Below are 26,144 nucleotides of genomic sequence, written 5' to 3'. Positions count from 1 at the left end.
GGCGGGGCTAAGTAAACGGTTTCCCTGAAACCTGCAGACAGTGAGACGGTTTTGTGTCTTTAAAACTTCCGTGCTTTATCTCTGACATGAGTTGGCTTTATGAACCTTAGACTGACGTGTTATCGGGGTGTCCAAAGTACTGTACACGAAATTCACCGAGAGAAGGGGCGCACGGAAGAAAACCAAGCACAAAAAAATGCTGCGTAATGTAACCTTTGGCACAGTTTGTTGCATGGATCCACACCAGAAACACTTCTCCACAGAGATCCCGAAAGAATAAAACTCCACTTTGCTTAGAACGATACTGGATTAAAATCTTTTCCCCAAAATAAAGTTCATCGCTTTTCAGACCTTCGCAATATCCAAGTTGTCACCCAAAATAAAACCAGTATAACTGGTTTTGTGCCAAACAGTGCTCAACTGCCAAAAACCTCTTGTAGGAACAACGATCCTCGTGTCTCTCTGCAATATTTTACCAGCTCCAATATTTCAACCAATGGCTTTAAAGGGCTTTTTCAACTCATAATGCTGTTTCCCGCATGCCAAAAAAGTGATTGCAGACCCACATAGTGACTGAAATGTTATTAATGCATCATAATAATAACTTGATTTCATTCAGGTGGGTTATAATTTAAAAGAATACAGTCCATATGGTAGTTGGAATAGTGATAATTTCTTTATGTTATGCACAAAATGTGACCAGAAATCATGTTAATTACAGCCTGACCAATGATATGACACATATCAAACACATACAGCCTAAACAACACAGACAATACTACAGGATTGCATATAACCATCCAAAATTGCATGCCTGATTGCTATAAACTGCAAAAACAAGCACGTTAATGAATGAATGAATTAGTCAATTAATAATCAATTTTGCAGTCACCACACACATAACTTATGTGTATTAATGCTCCAGATAAAATAAGCAGTAGGCAGATATGAACTGGACAATATAGATTTACCATAAAACTCGCAATCTAATGTTTGCACTACAACCATCATAAATTTATGGAGTGACAATGAAATCACAATGTGAGAGATGACCTCCATAACATTATTAATTTTTGACTGTTTGCTCAATATTTGTGCAATACTTCTGTCACTGAAATAGGAAATGCTCTTTTAAGGTGCATTTTACAGGGATTTTTTGCCCATACTTACTGAATACAATCTTTTTAATTTTTTCCCTTATGGTTATTTACAAGTTTTGGATGCATTGTGAGCATTGCAGTCACAATGAAATGGCAGGATCTCTTTTTGACAAGTGGAGAACTGCATTATGTGAGCTGAAACGCACCTTTAATGGTTTAATAAACGACTGGACCGGTTATAATCCAGGGCACAGAGCAGGGAAACTTATGCACAGATATGTATGCTTGCTCTTTCACAGGGCGAACACCTTATATTTTACTTGCAAAGTCTGTATGTGCAAAGTACATTCAGAGCACAACGCGTGTCACTGCACACACAAAAAAACACCTTTAATGAAGTGTATTTCCGGAATTAACGCATCTTCAGTTTACCTGACTTCGACAGGTTCTGTTATACTGCATTTCCTATATATGAAAATGGCTGCTTTTAATTTTACAGCAGTTTTATGCGATGCTGTCCAGCTTGACGCTCCAGTACGCAGCAGGTACACAGTAAAGCGTGGCTGCGGGGCTCCTCCCCCCGACCCGAATTAAGACAAGCTAGTCCACTACTGCTAACTGAACTGCGGAACCACAGCAGCCACTCCGTTGCTCGTCATTTGTACACTGAAGTTGAGGTGTAGCGATAAAAACGAAGGCCTCGTAGACCGCTCTGTCTTTTGTTACCGACCGCAGCCGAGATAGAGAGCCAGAGCAGTCACAAGTTGCTGGTTAAGTTAGTGCTAGCTTGCTGCGTCGTTGACAGCTAACGCTAACTAAGTTAGCTCGTCTCATTGGTATTCGACGTCAGTTTCAAAACAAAGCCCGCAAAACGGAGGAACTGAAAGGCAGCTGTCACCTCCAGAAATGCGTGTTAACAGACCAGCTAGCTCGGTTTGAGTCTGTCAGACGACCTGAGATAAATACCGCTATCCGGCTGCTGTTTTGTGCAGTCAGTTAATGCCTAATTAACATTGTTTTGCCGACGTTAAGCTAAGTTGAAGAAGCTGTCAGCAGGTTTGGCCGTGACGCGTTTGAACCGATAACTAATCTAGCAGCGAGCGGTAAGCTACGTGGATCTGTAGATAAAAATCAGATTAAAGTTTCCTCTGGAACTTGGAATTAAATGTCCGAAAAGAGTTCATCGTCCGGTTCGGATGAGGATGTGGACCCGGAATCCGGACAGCCAGTGGAGTTTGGAGGCGTTTTAAGCAAGGTAACTTTGGGTGAATCACTGGGGCTCCTGTGGGTTTCTGTAAAAAGCAGCTGAACTGAAGAAGCTTCTTGGATGAAGGGTGAAACTAAGAAACCCCTTCAACTGGAGGCGAAACGTCTCCAAGAACGAAAAAGAGAAGTTCAGTTGTTTTTTTACTGACGCTTTTAGATGTCCATAACTTGTATGACTGAGAATCTGCATAGACATCAGTTTGTATGTTAGTGTGCTATACTGCAGAAATAACTTTTTACTCAGTATTTGAATAGCTCTGCCTGTCAGAAAGTAGGTGCACATGACTAATAATAAGCAGCATTAGTGCTAATAATCCTTGCATAGACATCAATTAACCACATTATCTGTAGATTGCATTGTGCAGCGAACTGTATACTGCATCTCCTGTGTGTTTACAGTGGACAAATTACATCCACGGGTGGCAGGACCGATGGGTGGTGTTGAAAAACAACACTTTGAGCTACTACAAGTCACAGGATGAGCGGGAGTACGGCTGCAGGGGGTCTCTGTGCCTCAGCAAGGCTGTCATCACAGTAAGTATTTACGCTGGTATGAGGAGCGAACGTTGCTCTGCTGCTGTCCAAGGCACAAATAGAAAGCAGAATGAGCTTAACACCTGTTCAACATTTATCTCAGCAAAAGCTCACAAGATGGGCCCCCTTTTTTAAAAATCATTGTTCTTGGAAGAGAGTTGCTTCTCTCGCAGGTCTTAGTGTTTTGATCTATCATTCCTTGTCATTAGGACAGAGTAGAACCTCTTCGATCTATTATTCTGTCTCTGAGATAGAAAGGTAAACATTAACTTGTAATGAGGCTGTCATTAAGATCACAGGTGGGATGCAGACCTGTGTTTTGTACACCGAGGCAATCTGGCTTGAGCGATCATTTGAGCACACTCTCATGTCTGTTTCTCCATGGCAATTATTGTCTACTTGAAGCCGGTGTTCCCTCTGGTTTAAAATGTAAGCTTTGACCACAAACTCGAGATATTGGACTTGCATTCTTCCTGTGCTGGCCTCCTGTTTGAGAGATAAGCTGTAATCCCACACCCTGGTTAAATATTCACTGCTCTCTCTGAGCATACCGCCACCTAGTACAGTGGTCAAACGAATAGTTTTGCTGTGATTTGTGCAATAGGATTATGTGATTTAAAACTGCAACATGAAAGCTTATCGTGAGGCTCCCCTAGTGAGAGTGCTTATTTATGCGAGCATTATGCCAATTTCTGTGTTTGTGTAGAACTGAATGGAGCTCCACGTGACATTCAGAGTGTTTTGTAATTACGGTATGTTATATTAGCCTAACTAGGAGTGGACACGGTTTTATTACGCATGCTTACTAATAATCAGAGTAGTATGACCCACACACCCACTTTTTACAGCCTTTTTTTTCCTAAACATCTAAAGCCAGCTCAGTCTGAGGAAACCGTGGTATGAGGTCTCAGGAATGCAGAAACAAGCCTCTGTTTCTTTTCTTGCCTAACATCAGTCTGTTACATGCTGTGTAGCTGCAGACACACACCAGACTGTCCTCATACGGAAACTCAGTGTGCAGGAACTGTTACTGGTGAAACATTCCCATTGCATGCAAAGATCCATTACCAAAAGATCACATTAGTTCTAGCTTTTGTCTATGCGTTTGGGTTTACCCTGTTTTCATACAGCGCTATCTGGTATAAGTTTTGTTGTTTTTATTACAATACAAACACGCGCACACACGCTCGTTTAAATGTGGTGCTTTTAAGGCAGACTTCATTCTCAGACTGTGACTATCAGCGTTTGACTGATGACCTCCTCTTTCCTATCACTGAAGATTTCACAGTCCTTTACCCCGAAAAAAAAAGCCAATGCAGCATGGATATACAACAGTGCTTACGTAAGGAGAAAGAGAATGTTCTACTCAGAATGGAAGAGTTATAAACGTGATTGTAAAGCAGAGGTTTATGGACCGTGCCTGATACAGCACAGTAAGATAGACTGGATTTTTCTGGGCAGTAACCATTACGGCTGGATGCACTTGAGGTTACCACCGCACACCCCCTCCTTCCAGGGAAAATTTGAAACCTGAGGGCATATTTGATGCTACACCTGTTTCTGAGGGCAAAACTTTGCTCTGAGGCTGGCAGTAACTTTAATAGAAAGCATCTGAGGGTCACAGAAAACCCACCCTTGTATGCATTCTAAGCATGCGGCTTGTGAAATGTAATGCCAGGAGTGTTAAGATAACGTTGCATATAGTTATGTACGCTGACACAGAGTATGTTGCTGTTCTCAGTGGCAGCAAATAAGCCAGCACATGAGCGTCATTCAGCGACTCTTAATTCAATTTGGGCAAAACACGGTGATGTCAGCTGACAGGACAGCTGAATTTTTGACTGTACTGAGGAGGAAAAACAGGGGGGGGGGCAGGGAGATTCAACTCAACTGTGTCTTATTTCTTACTGTGAACCTTTGCAGGACTGATCTCTTCTCATCTGAGTGCACTGGTCAAATTCCAGTCTCAGAGGAAACGAGGGAATTCTTTGTTGCACGTGTTTGGGTGCCTAAGGCGATCAGGGGTTGGAGCTGGGTGGGGTGCATTGTAAGATGGAGGGGTCTGATAGTTTAAGGACTTGACCCCAGAGTTGAAGGAAAGGTTATGACAATCCAGCTTCATGTGACGGTATGCTGGCAAACAGTCTTTGTGTTGTTTGTTTTTATTTAGTTTGGGGGTTTTTTTGTTTTTGTTTTTGCACAGCTCTGCAGCAGTCGTTTAAGGGTGTGACAGCAGACATAAGGCACCAGTTTTTAATTAAAATTCCTGTTTATTGTGTTTCATATGCTTTTCTGTGACTGATTGAGTCCATGTGTGTCCACAGTGTATCACTGCTAGTAAGCCAGAGAGAGATTACAGCAAGATTCTGCTCTTATTCGCCAGTAATTTTATAAAACTTGGGGAAAACATACATATATCTAACTTGTACTTTGATATTCAGATACAGATATTTGGTTTTGGGCAAAGTATTTCCTGACTTTACTCATGTGCTGTGCCTAATAACTATTCATGAGCCCTCTCCTCTCTCCGTGCAGCCTCATGAGTTTGACGAGTGTCGTTTTGACATCAGCGTGAACGACAGCGTCTGGTACCTCAGGGCTGAGGATCCTGAACACAGACTCCAGTGGATCGAGTCAATAGAACTGCACAAGGTGAGTAGCTTGAGTTTTTGGTTATAGGCATAGATATCTGAATATTTTACAGTAAGCTTCTATGAAATATTTGCTTGACATGCAGACTTTCTTGGAATTAAGTTATTTGCGAGAATTATGTTTTTTCAGCAAGACAAAATAATCACTTTACTAGGACTCTTACTCTTGCATGAATTCAGTTGTGTTTATGGATGATTTTTTTTCCCATTTTTTTAAGAGTCAGAAGACATTTTCGTGGTTATATTGTGAATGTTTTTTTTATAAAGATCATATATAATAGTTTGTCTAACTCATTAAAAGCAGAGTTTTGCTGCTTTGTTCACATTCTTCACTATTTGGGTTGAATTTCGGGTCAGATTGTGTGTAGTTTTTTTCCAGAACAGACGAGGAGTTATCTGTTTTGTTCAGTGACTTGGGTGTGGTAGGACAAGGATTCGCGCACACTCACACTCACACAGACACACAAACGGCCCTTCACTCTGGGAATGTGAGGAATCTGAGGAGTGAGGTGCTGAGGTGGGGGTATCCCCAGTCATCAGATAGTACTCAGCTGCTTACTTTGCAAAGACATCTAGTCAGTGCTGCGTGGCTTCTCAATGTATACAGGGGCTGGGCAACTATATGAAGATTTTCTAGGGTCAAGTCCACGATCTGAATCGCAATTCTAGTTGAACTAATGGGATCACATGATTAGTTGTGTATTTGAGTGCCTGGAAATGCAATCTGTCTCTTGAACTCAAGACTAAAAGCCCAACTCACAAATCTCCACATCCTGTTTTCACATTGATTTTATTCTGACCAGAAGTGGTGATTTGTATCTCTACCACTTTGATGCTCATTTCAGGATGTTAGTCTAGTGCTTCTGCTATTCTTTGTACACCAAACTGTGTTTTCTTTACAAAATAAGTTACACATTCAAGATGTATAGTCTTGCTTTTGACACACACCAGAGACAGCAGCATTGCATTCCAGCTGCTACAAATCCACTTTAGACTGTAGACTCTATAGAAATGGACACAACATCCATGACATCATTTCTAGGTTTCCCGAACAGTGATTGTGAGGCTCGGTCTGGTGGCTTCAGCCATCACCATTTTAGCAGTTCTTGACATTACCGGACGTCCAGTTAATCCAAAAATGAGCAAAAAGGTGTAGCAGTATTACAAACGAGGCGGGCCGTGCAAACGTCTCTGGGCCAACGTGCCAGTCAAAGTAACCCCACCCTTTGTTATAAATGATTCAAAGCCTTAATACAATTTTAATGTAAGTTACGGGGGAAAAAAATCACCCCGTTGTGTTGTCATGACTGGAGGACGTAGCTTAGAGACCAAAATGTTGCTTAATCTTTTTGCCCCAGAGGTTAGAAAAAGAAATTTTGCAAATCAGTGGGTCACAAAAATCTGTACGACAAAACATTCTGCTAGTGGAAAATGTAGCCGTATAGAGGATGGAACAAAACAACATCATAAATGCCCTGTTTTTGGTCCCCAAGGTCTGAAGTCCAGCTATAATTGTGTTACAACTGATGACACTTTTGCTTGGTTCACTTGTAGTAGGAAAGTTTGGCCAGGGCTGTTATTTATTTAATGATGTGATCTGTACTGTTTGGATTGAGATCAGGCTGATCAGACTGCCCACCCCCAACATGAAGGGTGTGACGTGAACTGGATGTGGGTCAGATAATGTGTCAAAGGGTTATTATTAGGTTTATGTGTATGCTACATGGGCGTTTTTATTAGTCTTTGGTGAGTGCTTCCTTCAGGAGTTTATTAGGCTTGGCTCACATTTGATAAATAATGTATTTGAGTTGCTGAAAACATTACTACACTTACAGTGCCTTGTGAAAGTATTCAGCCCCCTTGAACTTTTCAACCTTTCGCCACATTTCAGGCTTCAAACATAAAGATATAAAATTTCAATTTTTTGTCAAGAATCAACAACAATTGGGACACAATCCTGAAGTGGAATGAAATTTATTGGATACTTTTTTAACAAATAAAAAACTGAAAAGTGGGGTGTGCAACATTATTCGGCCCCTTTACTTTCAGTGGAGCAAACTCACTCCAGAAGTTCAGTGAGGATCTCTGAATGATCCAATGTTGTCCTAAATGACTGATGATGATGAATAGAATCCACCTGTGTGTAATCAAGTCTCTGTATAAATGCACCTGCTCTGTGATAGTCTCAGGGTTCTGTTTAAAGTGCAGAGAGCATCATGAAGACCAAGGAACACACCAGGCAGGTCTGAGATACTGTTGTGGAGAAGTTTAAAGCCGGATTTGGATACAAAAGGATTTCCCAAGCTTTAAACATCTCAAGGAGCACTGTGCAAGCAATCATATTGAAATGGAAGGAGTATCAGACCACTGCAAATCTACCAAGACCCGGCCGTCCCTCTAAACTTTCACCTCGGACAAGGAGAAGACTGATCAGAGATGCCGCCAAGAGGCCCATGATCACTCTGGATGAACTGCAGAGATCTACAGCTGAGGTGGGAGAGTCTGTCCATAGGACAACAATCAGTCGTACACTGCACAAATCTGGCCTTTATGGAAGATTGGCAAGAAGAAAGCCATTTCTCAAAGATATCCATAAAAAGTCTCGTTTGAAGTTTGCCACAAGCCACCTGGGAGACACACCAAACATGTGGAAGAAGGTGCTCTGGTCAGATGAAACCAAAATGGAACTTTTTGGCCACAATGCAAAATGATTTGTTTGGTGTAAAAGCAACACAGCTCATCACCCTGAACACACCATCCCCACTGTCAAACATGGTGGTGGCAGCCTCATGGTTTGGGCCTGCTTTTCTTCAGCAGGGACAGGGAAGATGGTTACAATTGATGGGAAGATGAATGGAGCCAAATACAGGAGCATTCTGGAAGAAAACCTGTTGGAGTCTGTAAAAGAGCTGAGACTGGGACGGAGATTTATCTTCCAACAGGACAATGATCCAAAACATAAAGCCAAATCTACAATGGAATGGTTCACAAATAAACATATCCAGGTGTTAGAATGGCCAAGTCAAAGTCCAGACCTGAATCCAATCAAGAATCTGTGGGCAGAGCTGAAGACTGCTGTTCACAAACGCTCTCCATCCAACCTCACTGAGCTCGAGCTGTTTTGCAAGGAAGAATGGGCAAGAATTTCAGTCTCTGGATGTGCAAAACTGATAGAGACATACCCCAAGCGACTTGCAGCTGTAATTGCAGCAAAAGGTGGCGCTACAAAGTATTAATGCAAGGGGGACGAATAATATTGCACGCCCCACTTTTCAGGTTTTTATTTGTTAAAAAAGTTTAAAATATCCAATAAATTTCGTTCCACTTCACAATTGTGTCCCACTTGTTGTTGATTCTTAACAAAAAAAAAAAAAATATATATCTTTATGTTTGAAGCCTGAAATGTGGCGAAAGGTTGAAAAGTTCAAGGGGGCCGAATACTTTCACAAGGCACTGTAACTGCATTATATGTGCCAAATATATTGCTGTTGTCCATCCAAAACTGGCTAGTACTGCAAGCTGTACCTAGCTGAATTTGTAGGTTAGTTTACATAAGTGTCCTTTAAATATTAAACTAGTTTTCCAGCTGTCTGTTTGGTTTAGTGTCTATTAATTTGTGTATGTAGTGTTGTGTTTGCTACATAAAAACGGTCTCATTGAGAGACCAATGAAAATTCACGACAAAAATATAGAATATATAATAAATATATTGGGGAAAATAATACAAATCACTGGCCTTTGACCATTCGATAGTCCTGCTGCTTCACTCTAATAGTGGTGTGGATGGTTTTGTTAGTACTGCTGGGTGTTTTTGTTTTGTTTTTGTTTTTTTAATGTGAGTGACCTCAGGTCTCTAGCCCATTAACGAAGGCGTGAGAATATTTTTGGGTTATGTTTGGACTCTGACCTAGAGTAACCTCGGTGAGATGAATGCAGCACCACCTGCAGCATTACTGTAGACGGTGTGTCTTTGCTGCTCCCTAACGGACAAGAAGGGCTTGCATCATGCAGTGCTTACCACCGGCACTATGGTTTCAGTCTTTATTATCCAGACCTGCTTAACATCCCTGCTATTGCGTTTTAACATACTTAATAATTGTTCTAAAAATATGAACATTTCATTTGTAGTTTCTTTTTTAAACCATAGTTCCTAAATTATTCTCATCAGGAAAACAGTCGCATGAGAATACACATACATTCATACATAAAGCATCTTTCCAACATCAGTTTGATGAAAAATATATTTTAATTGTAATTCTTATTAGTCACTTTTTTATCTGTTGTAGGATTACATTTTTGTTCCAGTTTTAAACATTCATACTTCTACGTTGATGTTATCTACCAGCTTTAAATGTGCTTTGATCATAGGTTCAACAAGTTATGACTGCAGCTTTTAAGTGCTTCATATTAGCCACTTTGCGAAGGCAAACAAACATCATTTCCATATTACAAAATTTGACTGTTCGGGGGAAAAACAATTTTTGTGCAGGTTCCATTTGTGTTTTTTTGTGTGGGTGTGTTTTTGTGTTGGTGGTGGGAAAAGTCGTGCTAAATGTAGGGACGTTAAGTGCTGCTCTTGATGAATAATGCAGCTTTTTAATTGCTCGGTCTCACAGCAGCAAAAATCAGGAGGGACACACAAAACTCTGGATTTTACAGAGAAGACTGATCCATTCTGCCGGATTCAGAGGGGTGATATGGGAGGGGAAGGGGAAAACCCCCTGTCTTTATCTGTGGTTTTTCCACCACTTCAGGCTGGTTGGGGGCACAGTCTGAACACTCCTGGCCCAGATTAGACTCGAGGAGTTATCAGCAAATCAAAGCTGGAAGGAATAAAAGGAGAAGTGGGTAGATAGAAGTAAAGCAGAAGATCCAGACTAATGTTGTTCCCTGCCTCCCACTCTCTTATTCTCTGTCTCTCTCTCTCTCTCTTTCTCTCGCTCTTTCTCTGTCATAATATACAGTAGGCTGCTTCACTCGCCCACCCATTTGGTACTTTATTGGTTGGTTTATTACACAAACAGCCCCAGACAGCCCTCGTCTCTCTCTCTGATGCATACATGCATGCACCCTCCATTTTTGCCCCGCTCTCGCTCTCACTTTTCCATGCAAACACACACAGGCACGCTTGCTTGCTCGGTGATGGATGCTGCACATAAAGACGGACAAGATGAAAAGGCTTCACATATCAGGGTGTGTGGTCTGTTGATGTATGTGCGCGGCCAGAGTGGAGTGCATGTACGTGTTTGTCTCCTTAAGCCCATGTGTGTGCCTGCAGAGGACCTGACTGAAAGCAGACTCTGCTTCGCTCTGCTGAGGAATTACAGGACTCTTCCTTTCCATCCAGCCTGCCTCTCTTCTGATTGCTTTGGAGCAAATGACTACTTTTCCCTCCTCCGTCCGTCTCTTATTGCTGCTTTCTTTTTACTTGATCAGATAAGCCAAGCCTGTATGGCTTCTCTTCTCCACCTCCTCCTCTTCCCTTTTGTTCCATAGTGAGGTGTGTCCAGGGAAACGGGAATACTGGATTAGAGCTTCTGAATTGTCTGAACGTTGGGATTGTTGGGGGAGCGCCTGGCCATGTTGGGGCCAGCGAACCGCCAGGACTGCAGCAGCGTCCTGCTCTGCTTTGGCTGTTGGAATGGCCGAATGGTGGGCTTTTAGCATGTCTGCATGCTGCTTGCTCACTGTCACTCCTCACTGAGATCTTTCATTAATATGCCGGTTTTGTGACATAAATGATTACTTCACACATTGTCGCTCGCGTCCATACAATACATTTTATATTTGCGTGCAGTTTGTAAAATTCATATCACAGATGAACTAGCTTTACTATTGAACTCCACTGCATGTCCGACTGTGTAAGAAATCACTTACTGTTATTTAGAGACAAACTTTATACTGCATGGCTGCGTGTTGAGAGGTAATTTCTCCGGCAGCAATCTGCTCAGATGTGTAGAAGTAGTCAGAGGTTGCTATGCTCAGTCGCTGCACACTCCTCTCATTACCATTACAAAGCCTTGGAGTCAAGACGCCATTTCATGTTGTGTGTAAGTGGGTGTTTAGTTTGCATGGTTGTCATGCAGCTGACCAGGTGCATGAAGGTGGCAGCGTCTGGTGTGGTCACGGATCGGTCGTCATTGCTTAGTTGCAGTGTACTGCTTTGCCTCTTGGTGCCAAGCAAAAGCGTAAGAATGATTTAAGTTAGAGATGCACCTATATTGGATTTTAGACCTAATAATTATACCCACTAATGATCTGTTTCTTGTAGCTGACACTGATGCAATAACTGGATATTATTTACGAATAGAAAAATGTGAAAAGGAACATAAATATCTGTATTTTTAGTCTGATGTAACTCCAGTTTTTAAAAAGAAATCAACATCTATCCGTTTCCTATGTGAGTGCGGGAGAAAGTGGCTGGACTGGAAAGGGGAAAGGGAGTAGATGTTGCATTTCAGTGACCACTTCCACGTAACTGGATGCAATTAGCAGCTGAAATTCAGTTATCAGAACATCCATTATCCATCCATTCCCTATATACCGCTTTATCCTCACTAGGGTCGCAGGGGTGCTGGAGTCTATCCCAGCTGACTCGGGCAAAGGCAGGGGGACACCCTGGACAGATCACCAGTCTGTCACAGGGCTACATATACAGACAAACAAGCACACTCACATTCACACCAACGGGCAATTTAGAGTACTCAATTAACCTCAGCATATTTTTGGACTGTGGGAGGAAGCCGGAGTACCCGGAGAAAACGCACGCACGCACAGGGAGAACATGCAAACTCCATGCAGAAAGATCCCAGGTTATCAGAACAGTAACACAAAATTACATTTTCTTGCTTGTGGACCACAGATGTTTTCTGCATCTCTAATTTCAGCAACTAAAATAAAGAAATAAACACATGCCCTCCAATTCATTACGTAATGCCTGCAAATAATTATCATTTTTGTTTGACTGATAGTGTTCTAAGAAGTCCATTTAACTACAAACAATTATTCACTCATAGCCGTCATTCATTTAGTGTTTCAAAAGGTCTACAGACAGTAATGCAACACTGAGGATAATACATTTGAAATCAAAGCATTAAACGTGCCTTCAGAAAGTTGGAAATAAATGTAGTCCGTGTGGAATTGTCGGCTTTAATATTGGTGGAGCTGTCAGCAGTGCAGCTAAATCACTTTGCAGACCTCAAATCAAACTGTCAGCAATCATTGACGACCATTTCAAGTTTAAAATGAACACTTCTGACACTCAGCTCTGCCACTTGTTTTACTGTTTGCGGATGAAAAATGGAAAATTGTGTGACATTCCAGCTGGATTAAAAAAAAAAAAACAGGCCTCCAGTTTGTTTCAACCGCGCATGTTAAGATGTGTGGTATGTTTTTGCACAATAAAATAACATTATCAAATCTTCATTATTTTCGTGCAAACTGTTAATAGTCGCTCTAGTGTCTCTTTAGTAACAGCTCTGATTGTGGTTTTGTAAATGTTGTAATGTTAAGTTACTATGTGAACTGTGTCAGGTAATTTTTTATGCTGGATTGTTGTGATATTTTATCCACTGTGTTAATGTGTGTCACATTTTCTAAACGACTAGTTACAAGTCAAACACTGACTCTGGTTGTGGTAGTAATCAAAGTTGCCACTCCATGAGTTTATTTCTACTATAAACCTGTAAAACTGGGAGAAAATGCATTACTTTGAGCTAAGTAATGCTCACAATTACTACTTTGTTTACTATCTCAGTAATCTCTGGACCGCCTGAATGTAAACATACCCTGAAACTGCAAACACTGGGACCTTATTTCCTGTCGCTCAGCTCACTACCTGTTCACCGGTATTAAGTGTCGGCTCTCTGCAGTCTGTGTTGTCAGATCTGCTGGCAGAGGAATGCATGTGTGCTCTCTCTCGAGGTTGTCACCTGACTCCCTCTTCAGTTTGTTCAGTGTTATTAAGAAATTCCTCTGTATGCCAATTGGGCAACAGAAATAGCTTACAGTCTCTTGTTGATTTTGTAATCAAGTGGAAAATTAGATGCAAAGCCATGACTAAAGCTATGCAGATGAGTTTAGACTCATAAAACATACCATCAGCTTGTTAGAGTCCTGATTCATATGTAAAAGAATTTCAGACATTACTCTTTATACTGATGCATTTAAGTGTGAGGCTCATGTACTGGGTTGTGAATTTGCTGTTTCTTACTAACATCATGGATAACAGTTAACAGCTGCACGGGGGACAAACGGTGTTTGCTTTGGTGTGGTTGGCTGGGTGTGCATTCATACAATGTGATAATAAGATTCTGTCACTCTGCTGAGCTGGCGGTCCCAGCCATCGCCCAGTCATGAGTTGGCCATTAAATGGAACAAATGGCTGCACTGCCGCTCCCTAATGCCTGGTCATAGATTTATTTTATAATGCCATGTGAGACAGCACACTGTATTTCCTAAAAAGTATATACACCCTATTCATCCCGAGGGGGGGGGGATTGAAATTGAAAGTTACAATAGCTCCCAACCACACATTATAATTTACTTCCACTCTTTCTCAGCCGCTGATCTCAGGTCTCGTGGCTGGGTTGATGCTTATGTCATCCGCAGTCGCCCTCAGCAGACTGTTTTTCTGTGTAGGTGTAGGTCCTGCTGTGGTTCAGCGCAGCATTACTCAGTGTTGCTGACTGCTAGAATTGATCTCGCTCTGTCTAGTTTTGATGAGCATCATACTTTCTTATTATACTGCATGACTGCTCAGTTTTTTTATGCACTTGCTGATCTTCTGTTCCTTCCTGTATGTCTCTCTACGTTGTCTCTTCTCCCACTTCACTGACTGGATCGCAGGCTGAGTCTGGTTACGGTTCAGAAACAAGTCTGAGGCGTCATGGTTCCATGTTGTCTCTCACCTCAGCAGCTAGTGCCTTGTCTTCAACATCCACATCCTCCTTCAAGGTAAAACCTGAATAGAGAGATGTTGTGTAACATGTCAGCAGGCCTTGAAAGTGTCTAAGCATCAGTCAATAACTGAAAGTACCCCTAGCCATAGGCTTAACAGGCTCATATCATTTGTGTTCAATACAGGATTAAACACAACACAGATTATAGTCCAGCATATTTGCTGTAAACTAAAAATATCAAATGTTAATGAGTTGCATTTTGTGCATATTTAATTTTCCCAGACAACATGCTGTCTAGTTTTTATTCTGTTGTTTGCATCTCTGTTACTTCTGTTTCTCTCTGCAGAAGGGGCACAGGTTGCGTGAGAAGCTAGCAGAAATGGAAACCTTCCGGGACATTTTGTGCAGACAAGTGGACACCCTGCAGAAGTACTTTGACTCCTGTGCCGATGCTGTTTCCAAAGACGAATTTCAGAGAGACAGAGGTAACCTGTGGCTTCAATACACCTTTATGGAGCTTTAGTCTTGATGCGTTTACTCACAAAGGAAAGCATTTGTTAGACCTACGTGTCTAGTAGGACAGTAGGTAGAACTAAAGTTACTGTTGTTTTCTTACCAGTAGTGGAGGAGGATGAAGATGACTTTCCTACTCCTACTACTGCAAGACCCGACGGTGAATATAATCACAACAACAATGGCAGCAAAGAGAAACGTGAGTCTACCTGTAGATACTATCTGACTATTTATTGCTTTATTTAAGAGTATCTATGAATAAACATGTTGGTTGCGTTGCATGTTAATAGCAGATTCATGAATTTTGATCAAGTTGCAAAGCAGCTGCTCCATTTCCTTATGTCTTTGTCTTCTGCTCCAGTGTTTTCTCCTGCCAGCCCCAAAGGTATGAACGGGATTGACTTTAAGGGTGAAGCCATCACCTTCAAAGCCACCACAGCAGGCATCCTCTCTACGTTGTCCCACTGCATCGAACTGATGGTGAAACGAGAGGACAGCTGGCAGAAAAGACTGGACAAGGTACAGACTGGACTCTGCACACAGTAATTAAAATACACGTCACTCACAGTGTGCGAAGTGTCGAGTGAATAATGAGCAGTTTCCTGAGTGGGCATGTCAGCAGCCACTGCTGTGTGGAAATGTCGCTGACTGAGAATCTAACCGCCTTCAGCTGTTATGACCAAGAGTTTGGTCGTCTGGACTCTGTCCTTCGGATGACAAGATTGTGATGCAACACTTTACTGTCCAAATGTCCATGATTGATCTAAAAACAGTCAAATATTGATGTTAACAGGGTGGTGCAACATTTAAACATTTAGTATTTAACTATTTCCCACTGTTTTGAAAGGTCAGAAAGATTCAATAGAGTTGGCACTGAAGCTGATTCCATGTAAAATGCACTAGCTGTGATTAATACCACAAATGAACAGGTTGGACGTAATTCCTTTGGATGCAGTTCAGATTCGTTTTTATTCTTCTTCCTTAACCTTCTTTTTTTATTGAAGGCTTTGTGTTGGTATGTGCTTACGCCTTTTTTGTTGTTGTTCCTGATGTCTGTGTCTTCATATCTGTGTCTTGTGTAGTGGTTCGTTATTCTGTCAGTCAGCTCTATTAGTGTATGTTCTGTGGGAAATATCAACGTCTCTAAGATGCCTTCGGCAAGATATTTCGCAATTTAGCTACGTACCTGTTCAACTGCCTGTTGCAAATGTAAAGCAAGTTATCAGACTCAGCCCAGAAAGAGTCTGTGCTGTGGTGGTTAAAAGCAAAACAGAACCAGGAATGGTCCCTACATTCCACTGTTCAGACATCCAAAAACTATTAACAGTTACTGAAAACTGGTTTACAGATAGTTACTCTGAACCAGCTATCAACATTACAGCTATAGCTCAGTGAGCAAACAGACAAATGGGTCCATTAGCCCTTTTATTATTTGATCATTTATTTTTTTATCAGAGTAATTAAAGCCTGCATTACCCTCCTCCATTTATTAATATCTAGAGAGTGGTCTGTCTCTTTAAAAGTATCTAAAGAGCTGTTCTTGCTTACATCCTGATCAGCCCAGCTGATGTTGTCAAACCAGTTTCTTTTTGTATGTGTGTGCAAAGGCGTGCTGCCCAACCCAGAAACTTGCAAAAGCCGGGAAGTGTTTCAGTTCGTTTGACTTCTCGGGTGAAACTACCTCAAACTTATCAATGTTTGATTAAGTGTTTGAAGTGTAGCTGCAGATGCAGAGCAGAGATATAGATATAGAAGTAGTTCTACAACATACAGTCAAAGGAACAGGGCACAACTACTCAGACTTCTACAGAGTCAGTCAGAAAATGACGGCTCGGACTTCATGGTACAATTTGTGGAAGCCATCTCTACAAAGGAGCACCGAGCTGCTGAAATACCAGACACAAAGATGGATACCTCTACAGACCTGCAGCCGCTTCTTTACAGTAGGTCTCTGTCTGTCTGTGTAGTAAACACTGCTGACAGCAGGATCACCTCCTGTTTATTTTGGGGCAAGTGTTGTATGTCTACACCTTGCTTTGTACATTGTTTGGTTTCATTGTCTCTTTGTGTCTGGAGGCCGTGGCTGTTTTATACTGCAGTATATTTTCAGCCACAACTTCTGGAGTTTTCTTGCTTTTTTCTTGCAGTTTGGACAACTGTCTCTTTGTTTTTGTCCAAGTGTTGAGTGTTTTTTGCAGAACTGTGCCTTTTTAACAAAAAATTAATTAGATTATATTTTCCCACAAAGGGACCAAATACTGGACTACTGTTCTTTTTAAGTAATGGGGCAGAGCACAGTAGCTGTGCACTGATAATCCAGAGACTTAAGTTCTCAACTGTAGGGCAGCACTCTGTTGTTTCTTGTTCATTTGTAGGAAGTGGGCATATTAGTCTCTGTCAAAGAAGGAGACTTTATGTAAAACCTGTTTGAGTTTGCACACACCTAAACATTGGAGTGATTTATTTGAATACCGGATACCTCTATTTTATTCAGCTTTCATTGTAAGCTTTTAATGATCTGTAATCTGGTGGATTGAAGATTGGAGATGATTTCTGCCGTTAGGATTAGTAACACAGTTAAACTCACTATACTAAATTTTTCTGTGTGTTCAGGAGCTGGAGAAGAGGAGGCGTGTAGAAGATGCCTACAAGTCTGCTATGAATGAACTGAAGAAAAAGTCGCACTATGGAGGGCCAGACTACGAGGCACGATGAAGTTATATAAGATAAATGAGTCAGCAGCAGCTATATATACTTTATCCCAACTTTTTATCATCATTCTCTATCTTAGGGTTGTTCTCACAGGATTTTTATACTTCTTTACTTCTTCGCTGTTTCAATTGTTTATTTCCTTTCAACAGGAGGGGCCCAACAGTCTGATTAATGAAGATGAATTCTTTGATGCGGTTGAAGCTGCACTGGACAGACAAGACAAGATAGAAGAGCAGGTGTGATGAAGCTCTAAACTGACTGTATGATTTAGACACAATTTAAATGTCGTGTACATTAGGGATGTATAAACCAGTTGCACCTTTAGTCTAGAAAATGTACTGAATCTATTTTGTTTTGCTTCTTCTGCTTGTGTGAAACTTACTTAAGCACTGCTGCACACACAGATGTATCATTTCTCTCACCTTAATCTTTTTCTCTTACCAAACTCCTACACTGTGCCCCTCAGAGCCAGTCAGAAAAGGTCAGGATACCTCGACTAACTCCAGTGCCTCCTGGTGACGCCTACTCCACCATCGGTACACACCGATTTGCCAACAAGGTGCGCAGTACATTTCTTATATTCTCTTTGCCTTACACCTACTTTGTTCTAATTTAAGGCTACAGGTTGCTACTTTTTTTTCTTTACCTCATCGTTCCCGTCCAAAGCCTCGTCAGTTTACAGCCAGTGTGACCTGCAACTTCTTGGTGCTTCTGCTTAAATAACATGCCCTCATGATGTCGCCATGCCTCACCTTTATCTGTTTGTGCGTCTTTTCTCACTGCAGAATTTTTTGGGCGCTTATATAACCTCTTCATGTGAAATGCTTCCTTAGCAGGCTCTGGTTGTCTCCTCTGAACTGCTGCAGTGGTGCCTCTTTCTGGTTTGCTCTTTATTCTTTGCTCTTTCAACCCTCTCTCTGCTGCACAGCCCCATAGCCATTCTTCTTCCTTGTGCTCCGTCGAGCTAGTCAGCGCTTCGGATGACATTCACAGATTCAGCGCTCAGGTACTGTATTTGGTCAAATTAGAGAGCCTTTACGGGATGCAAGCGCCTTCTGCTTTCCACCTCAGGCAGAGAAAGCATGAGCAAATGGCCTGAGAATGTCTACCAACCACTCACTCCAGGATTTCACAAAAAGAGTTGGTTAGAATAGATTATTTTATCAAGGTGGGGCTGATTTCTGTGATTTCGTTTTCGAAATAATTTTGTAAATTCAAGCTTCAGTTCAGTATTCTCCGTTTTCTAAATCTAAAACATGTGAATGGTTATTTTGACATGTGACTGTTTCACACGGAGGTCAGCATGAATTTGCAAAATCATTGACGCAACAATTTGAACCCTGGATCAGCCGTGCTGCAAACTGTACAAGGTGTGGCTGTTAAATAGAGAGACTGGGCTTCTGTCAGTCAAACCACAGCGTGCATGCCAGATTACTGATTAACGACCGAGCATAAGCAACCTGTGAGTGTCTGCTTGACTTAAATAGAATAAATCATAGTATTAGACTTCTTTAATAGCCACACCTGGTATGTCCTAAACTGTAGCGTTCGTAATTTGCTGATTGCATCATTTCCATCTGTTAATTTTGAAGTGATTAGTTGTTCAGCCCTGCGCCAAAGTTTATATAATATTATGTGATGATGCACAAGAACAAAAACCTGACTGGACTGATTTGAAATTCCTGGAGTGAACAGGTTTTCCCCTTTACGTAGCAGTTGTTATCATACCAAAAAGTTAAATCCTGCATGACTGGAATCTAGTAGAAACCTTTTCATTTCCACCTCTTCCTTTCCTCACATCACTCTTCTTTCACAGCATGAGCAGGCATGAGTCCAGACTGGCTATGCACTGTGTTTTCAATGCATTGTTGAAATGGGGAATAACACCCTGAAGCAGGATCAAGTGTTTAACATTTATTTGATTACTGCTCAGCGGCTCGTGTGTTTGCTTTAGGAATTCCAAAGATTTTCAGAGTGATAGGAAATAGTTTTCCTGTTTGCCTCCTGTGGTGTTATCAAAAACCTTTATGAAAAATACGAGTGCAGGTGCAATGTGTGTAGATTGTTGTAATTCCTTAAACTTGAGCATAGGATTCCTAGATATAGCATGTTCTTCTTTTTTTTTTTATTCCTGAACTGTGGGCAGTGTCAAATAGACAGGTAAAACAGTCGACGACTCTCTAAGATCTGAATTTAATCAATATCTGTCTGTCTCTTAGGTGGAGGAGATGGTGCAGAATCATATGACTTATTCCCTTCAGGATGTGGGTGGAGATGCCAACTGGCAGCTGGTAATAGAAGAAGGAGAGATGAAGGTGAGCACAGAGGAGGGGAGCTGCTCTTATGAATCATTCCCCGTGGTCGCTAGCTGTGATTATTTAAATCTTATTGAATTTTTAAAAGCTGTTCTGGTGACAATAGAATAGACGCAATTGAAAACAATAATCTGTTAAAACCATAAAAGTGTGTAAAAATCAGCTCAATTTATCAGTCACTGGTATCTTTCAGAATAGATTCTGTTGTGAGGCTGTAAATATGTTTGTAGTAGTGATTTTTGTTTTCTGTCGCTTTGTGAAACAGGTGTACAGGAGAGAGGTGGAGGAGAACGGTATCGTCCTGGATCCTCTCAAAGCCACACATGCTGTGAAGGGGGTAACAGGACATGAGGTCTGCCACTACTTCTGGGATACAGCTGTCCGAATGGACTGGGAGAGTAAGTCCACCGTTTCAGAAGGCACACTGGAAAAAATGCCCCTCTCAAAACAAGAAAAAAACAACTTATTTCAAGGAACTTTTACCTTGAAATAAGTGGAAAAAATGTGCCAATAGAAAAATTAAAAATGGCTTGGTAAAATTTCTTGAAATAAGATAGATTTAGAATATTGAGATCTTAAAATTAGCTGGGAAAACTTATTTTAAGCTTTATTTTACCAGGATGGTCAAGCTTAGGTGTCTTAAAATGAGCCAGATATGCTAAAAAAAATAAATAAATTTGCTCAAAAATAGTTTTTTACTTTCATGTAACCTCCTAATTTGAGAAGTATTAACCCTCGTGCTGTCCTCATTTATGGGCACCAAAAAATATTTTTTCCTTCTCTGAAAAAAATCTAAAAATTCAGCAAAAGAAATCCCCCAAATTTCTGAAAAATTATAAAACCTTCAGGAAGAAAATTCCTTAAAAGTTTCCCTTAAGTTTTATTTTTAAAAAAAATCCCCCAAATTTGGCAAGAAAGTTCCTGTAAATATTTTCCAAAAATGAGTAAAAATCTTCCACAAAAAATACTAAAAAATATCTAAAGTGATTACATATACATCTGTTAAACTTTTAATATTTTCTTTAAGAACATTCATAAAAAATCAACCAAAATCCAGCGAAATTTCCTGGATTTTGGTTGATTTTTTTTTTTGTGAATGTTCTTAAACATTTTTAAATTTCTTTTTCCACCAATAAACGTTCAAAAATTTCCCAAAAATGTTGAAAATGTGGACATCAGACGTTTCACTGTGAAACTATATTTTCTTTCCACATTTTCAAACTTTAAAACGGGTCAATTTTGACCCACAGCACAACACAAGGGTTAAACTTTGAATTTTCTTGCAAAGTTCAACTCAAAACAAGGTCATTTTAAGATTGTTCGACTTAACAAGATATTTAAGATGCATTGTCTTAAAACAAGTCCCTCCATTTTGCTGAAATGTCACTTTTTAAGTGAATTTATCTTAAATCAAGTGGGACGACACATTTTGACTAAAAATAAGACAAATAGACTTGGTAAGACTTTGAGTTTTTGCAGTGCAACAATATATCAAGAATGTTTTGACTTCCTTTGTTTCAATGTCATGACCTGCCTGAACTCCTCTTCCCTCAGCCACCATTGAAAATTTCAACGTTGTGGAAACGCTCTCTGACAATGCTGTCATTGTTTACCAGACGCACAAGGTAGATGGAGTTCGCTGTGATTTCCGACTTTGCTGAACATGTTTCACACATTTGATTCTGAATATTCTGCAGCGTGTTTGATTCTAAAGCTGGATGTGTCTGGTTGTTTCAGAGAGTGTGGCCGGCCTCTCAGAGGGACGTTCTCTATCTGTCAGCTATCCGAAAGATTCTGGCAACAAATGAAAATGATCCCGACACATGGCTCGTCTGCAACTTCTCTGTGGATCACGACAACGCTTTGGTAAGATTAACCCTGAAACACGTACCCAGTGCTGGTAGTGATACAGGACTAAATGCATGCTGTGTAATTAAGTCTGCTTTGTTCAGTTAAGCACTCAACTCTCTAGTGTTCGTCAGCATTGGACTGGTGTCAAAATGTCAGAAATGAAATGTATTTTTCTACTGTGTTTAACCCTCGTGTTGACCCGTTTTAAAAATAATAATTTCGCAGTGAAACTTCTGATGTCCATATTTTCAGCATTTCTGGGAAATCTTTGAATATTTTTTGGTGGAAAAAAAAGAAATGTTCAAAATGTTTCTTAAGAACTTTCACAAAAAAATCAAAGAAATCCAGCGAATTTTTACTGGATTTTGGTCGATTTTTATGTGAATGTTCTTAAAGGAAATATTAGACGTTTTACTGATATATATGTAATCGCTTTAGATATTTTTAGGATTTTTTGGGGCAGATTTTTACTCATTTTTTGGAAAATATTTACAAGAATTTTCTTGCCAAATTTGGGAGATTTTTTAAAATAAAACGTCTAAGGGAAACTTTGATGGAATTATTCTAATTTTATTCCTGAAGGCTTTGCAAATTTGCAGAAATTTCGGGAATTTTTTTGCTGAATTTTTTGATTTTTTTTTTCAGACAGATTTCTTTTGGAGCCTGTAAAAGAGGACAACAGGAGGGTTAACAGCAGTGTGGGGCAACATTGTACCTCTTAGTTTTATTCTGTTGTTGTTGAGAATTATGTCTATTTAGCTTTTTGTCACAGTAACTTAGGTTTCAGAAGCATCAGGTGATGGGCTCTGAATTCCACAACAGCAAAACTATGTGAAATTAGTGTCTGAAGAGGGTTGGAGAGGTGAGGGAATCTCATGAAATTACCTTAACTGCCTCAGTCTTGCTGACACAAATGCACACACAGTTTTCTTGGACAAATTTCCAACTTGGGAAAGTTGGAGGCCAACAGAAGAAACGTTGTCCTCCAGCTGCTGTAGCCATCATTCCCACAGAAACACTGGAGATGCCAAATTGATTAATATTATCTACATTGTCACAAGTAAGGGACGACTGATAATCAGCTTTATATACTATATAAAGTAGTTGTGTGTTTGAGGGTTCTTGCTGTGAACCTATTCCTGTCATACAGGATTGCGTGAGTGAGCCAAAGACTGTTCACTGAACATACTGCTTGGCCTTAATTCATTTTAGTGACATTTTTCTTATGAATTGTCACTGATTCAGTTCTGCATATAATTACAAACATCTCGTAGTCAAACAAGGCTTTGTTGTCGGGCCTTTTTATAGTTAAATAGAAAAAAAAATCGTTGTTTTACTCGCCTAACTCACAGTTCTGCTGTAGTGAGATTTGTAGCTGCGTGGGGATTGTTTGAATTTATATTTTTGTTTTGCTTTCAGCCTACAAACCGGTGTGTTCGTGCCAAAATCAATGTCGCCATGATCTGCCAAACACTGGTCAGCCCACCTGAAGGCGATAAAGAGATCAGCAGAGACAACATCCTTTGTAAGATCACCTATGTTGCCAATGGTAAGTGCCTCTCCAGACCGTAGAGCGATCTCTTGCCCAAAGATAAGCCTCAGTCTTACCTAAAATTATCAACATCCAGCCTACATTAATTGGCAGAAGCAAATGTTAAACATTAGGGTCAAAATAATCTGAAGACAGTCCATGCTTATATTTTAAAAAAAAATTAATTTCACAGTCCAGAAATGAATGAAAGCACGACTTGATTGCGTGCTTGTTTTGTCAGCTAGGTTACGGTTGTGTTTATTCAAATATAAATGATTGTTTAAACCTTCAGTGCAGATCTCACAGGGACCTTAAAGAATTTCAAAAGCAGTAGCAATATTATGTGTCAGACATGAGAAAAATAAAATGACGCTTTCAGGAAACTGCTTGAAGTTGGCATGTCCCCTGTTTCTCACTTTCCATCGTGTAGCCTTTCCCAAATAATTCAGAACAGTGTCGTTTTTCCTGCTAATTAGTCTTATTAGAGCTGGTAACTGACACAAAAACTCAACAGTCCATGAGCCTTGTGTCTTTGGAATTTCAGTCCAGACTTGTTCAGCTTCTCCCCCTCCCCTGGCTTCCTGTAGATGAGGTTGTGACATAAAGAAAAAGAAGCGCTGCGGAGAAAATCTGGAGCCAGTTTATAGTCAGTGAAGTCAGGCAGTGCACCGCATCCTGTCCTGTCACTAGAGGGCGCCCCATACCACCATCCATGCACTGAATCACTGCGGGTTTATGACTAATGGTTTTATCACGCTGTAAGACGGCTCATAGACAGTAGCCTGATAGTTGTTTTTTTTTCCTGTGTGGCTGCAGTAAACCCGGGAGGTTGGGCTCCAGCTTCTGTCCTCAGAGCCGTGGCCAAGAGAGAGTATCCCAAGTTCCTCAAACGCTTCACCTCCTACGTCCAGGAAAAAACTGCTGGGAAGCCTATCCTCTTCTGAACCCAAAAGGTAACCAAGAATCTGAATAGATATTATTGATCAACTGAGATAGCAGCTAAGCTGAAAGCTACAACACTGTAAATGTGTTGGAGAGTTAGACGGTAGATCTTTCGAATCAGTTGTCATTTGAGCTGAGCTCTTTGCTGTGTTTTTCTTACTTTTACTTCTCCTCGTTTCAGGCTTGTGGAGAGCCGAGGTTCCCCCTTAAACAGACCCGTGTTGTTCAGAAGGCTCTTGATGACCACGTGACCTTTTCACCTATCAGTTAGAATGTGTTTTCCAACTACTACATGCAGGACACCATATCATCAGGACGTCCCACCGGACACCTGCTTGAAGATGAGACTGGTTTTATGGCTTTAATGCATCAGTAGTGGTCGCCTCAGCTCCATTAGAATGGCTCAGCACCATCTGGTGGGTCATGGGTACATTTGTATGTACATAAATTCAAGAGTTTCCCAAGTGAGTTTAAATTGTTACCGATTACTTGCTTTTTTTTGTAAATTGTTTTGTACATTTCTTATGATTACATACTTCTCGACTTTTTTTTGGGTTCGCTTTAATCACTAGTATTACAGCTACTTGTTCTGCTGCTGCTAAAATAACTACCATGAGAGAGGAACATCAGATATTTACAGGAAGAGCACTGATGAGGCGTGGTACACTATCTCCTCTTTCTTGCCTTCTCCTGTCCCTCTTGTGAAAACTCTCTTTTGCAGTTTGATGGGGGGTCAGAGCCTAAAGCTTTGAGATCTTTATATTTCTAGATTGTTATAAAGTAGCTTTCAGAGAGCACCGTGGACACAATGTATTGTACAGAGAAAACAGAATAAGTTTTCAGTTAGTTTACCAACATGAGAAATGTGAATTGACTGTTAAGCGCTTGAATTTGATGACAGTAAATGGGCCAAGGAAATACAGAGTGGGAGATAAAAAGCATTTACTAATTCATTTATTTTGGACACAGCTGAACTGATGATAGTAGGCTGTGGTCTTTAGATGCTAAGCTGCAGTCAGCATGTATCTGTCTTTAGGTTACTGGCAGATATTTGCAAATAACCAGCTGTAGTGTCTGATCTGAAGATTTCTCTCTTTGATTGAGAGATGAGCGGGTGCATTTTGTACACCTGAGGGTTTTTCCTTCCCTCTTTCAGCCCCTAGTAAAGCAGGAAAAGTGTCTGTCCCTTCATGAGTGTCAGGTTTGTCAATCAGTCCTGCTCCTTCCGTGCAGGACAAGGTAAAAGTTGTAAAATGTTGAGCAGGATATCATCGACACCCTACGCTGAGATTACATTTCACACGCCACACTACAGTGCAGTGGCCTCCTGCCCTTTGACTGATAAACTACCCCCAAAATGCCTTAGACACCGGGATGAAACCTAAAAGTCCTGGCTTTCTCTACTGTACAGCCACCAGACGTGCATTTATCACCACTGAAATGAAGCTGGGTGGGGTTTGGGGGGTGGGGGTCAGCATTTCACATCATCTTACCTCAAGATTTAAATTGACTTTGTTTAATGCCATCAACAGTTGGGAGTTTTTGCAACCATAAGATCTGCATGGTTGGAAAAAAATTCACCATGAGATTTTTCAGTCTAAGAGGTCAGAGGTTGGGGAGGATCCAGATATTTGTTTTCGCTGATAATTACAAGAGCTGGATGACGAGCATTGTCAGCTGAAGAATGCATTTAGTGTTTTTAATTTTGATATTTTGTCAGTAATCTACACACTTTGTATATTTCTAAGTTGTACATCAGATGTGTTATTTGCACTAAATGTAATGCAATTTGACAATGTTCTGTAAATTAAAATGATTACACAACAGAA

At 40.7% G+C, this 26,144-nt stretch overlaps 1 protein-coding gene across 5 annotated transcripts; it reads left to right on the top strand.

Moving 5' to 3' along the window:
* The first annotated feature begins 1,666 nt into the window (after nucleotides 1-1,666).
* On the top strand, nucleotides 1,667-26,144 carry cert1 (ceramide transporter 1). 5 transcript variants are annotated; one of them, XM_022193182.2, is made up of 18 exons: nucleotides 1,667-2,355; nucleotides 2,766-2,900; nucleotides 5,436-5,552; nucleotides 14,399-14,506; nucleotides 14,798-14,936; nucleotides 15,074-15,163; nucleotides 15,326-15,483; nucleotides 17,578-17,670; nucleotides 17,826-17,912; nucleotides 18,143-18,235; nucleotides 18,605-18,682; nucleotides 19,896-19,991; nucleotides 20,257-20,389; nucleotides 21,546-21,616; nucleotides 21,729-21,857; nucleotides 23,262-23,391; nucleotides 24,190-24,326; nucleotides 24,497-26,144. In XM_022193182.2, exons 1-17 carry the CDS (start codon nucleotides 2,266-2,268, stop codon nucleotides 24,315-24,317), a joined length of 1,875 nt encoding a protein of 624 aa, XP_022048874.1. In that variant the 5' UTR covers nucleotides 1,667-2,265; the 3' UTR covers nucleotides 24,318-24,326; nucleotides 24,497-26,144. The 5 variants fall into 5 exon arrangements, with proteins under 5 accessions (XP_022048874.1, XP_022048864.1, XP_022048884.1 ...); XM_022193172.2 differs by having other exon boundaries at nucleotides 15,071-15,163; XM_022193192.2 differs by lacking the exon at nucleotides 18,605-18,682 and having other exon boundaries at nucleotides 15,071-15,163.

Source organism: Acanthochromis polyacanthus, chromosome 7 (genome assembly GCF_021347895.1).
Source record: "Acanthochromis polyacanthus isolate Apoly-LR-REF ecotype Palm Island chromosome 7, KAUST_Apoly_ChrSc, whole genome shotgun sequence".
Classification (NCBI taxonomy): domain Eukaryota; kingdom Metazoa; phylum Chordata; class Actinopteri; family Pomacentridae; genus Acanthochromis; species Acanthochromis polyacanthus.
The sequence above is the reverse complement of the archived record's forward strand: the minus strand, read 5'-3'. Positions and strand labels throughout refer to the sequence as shown.

What these genes read in the sequence shown, in the direction of transcription:
- cert1 (XM_022193172.2), top strand. Translation starts at nt 2,266, where the DNA reads ATGTCCGAAAAGAGTTCATCGTCCGGTTCGGATGAGGATGTGGACCCG. An exon ending in AGTCAATAGAACTGCACAAG is followed by an intron (nt 5,553 to 14,398) that starts GTGAGTAGCTTG and finishes ACTGGATCGCAG; the next exon opens with GCTGAGTCTGGTTACGGTTC. An exon ending in CGAATTTCAGAGAGACAGAG is followed by an intron (nt 14,937 to 15,070) that starts GTAACCTGTGGC and finishes TTTTCTTACCAG; the next exon opens with TAGTGGAGGAGGATGAAGAT.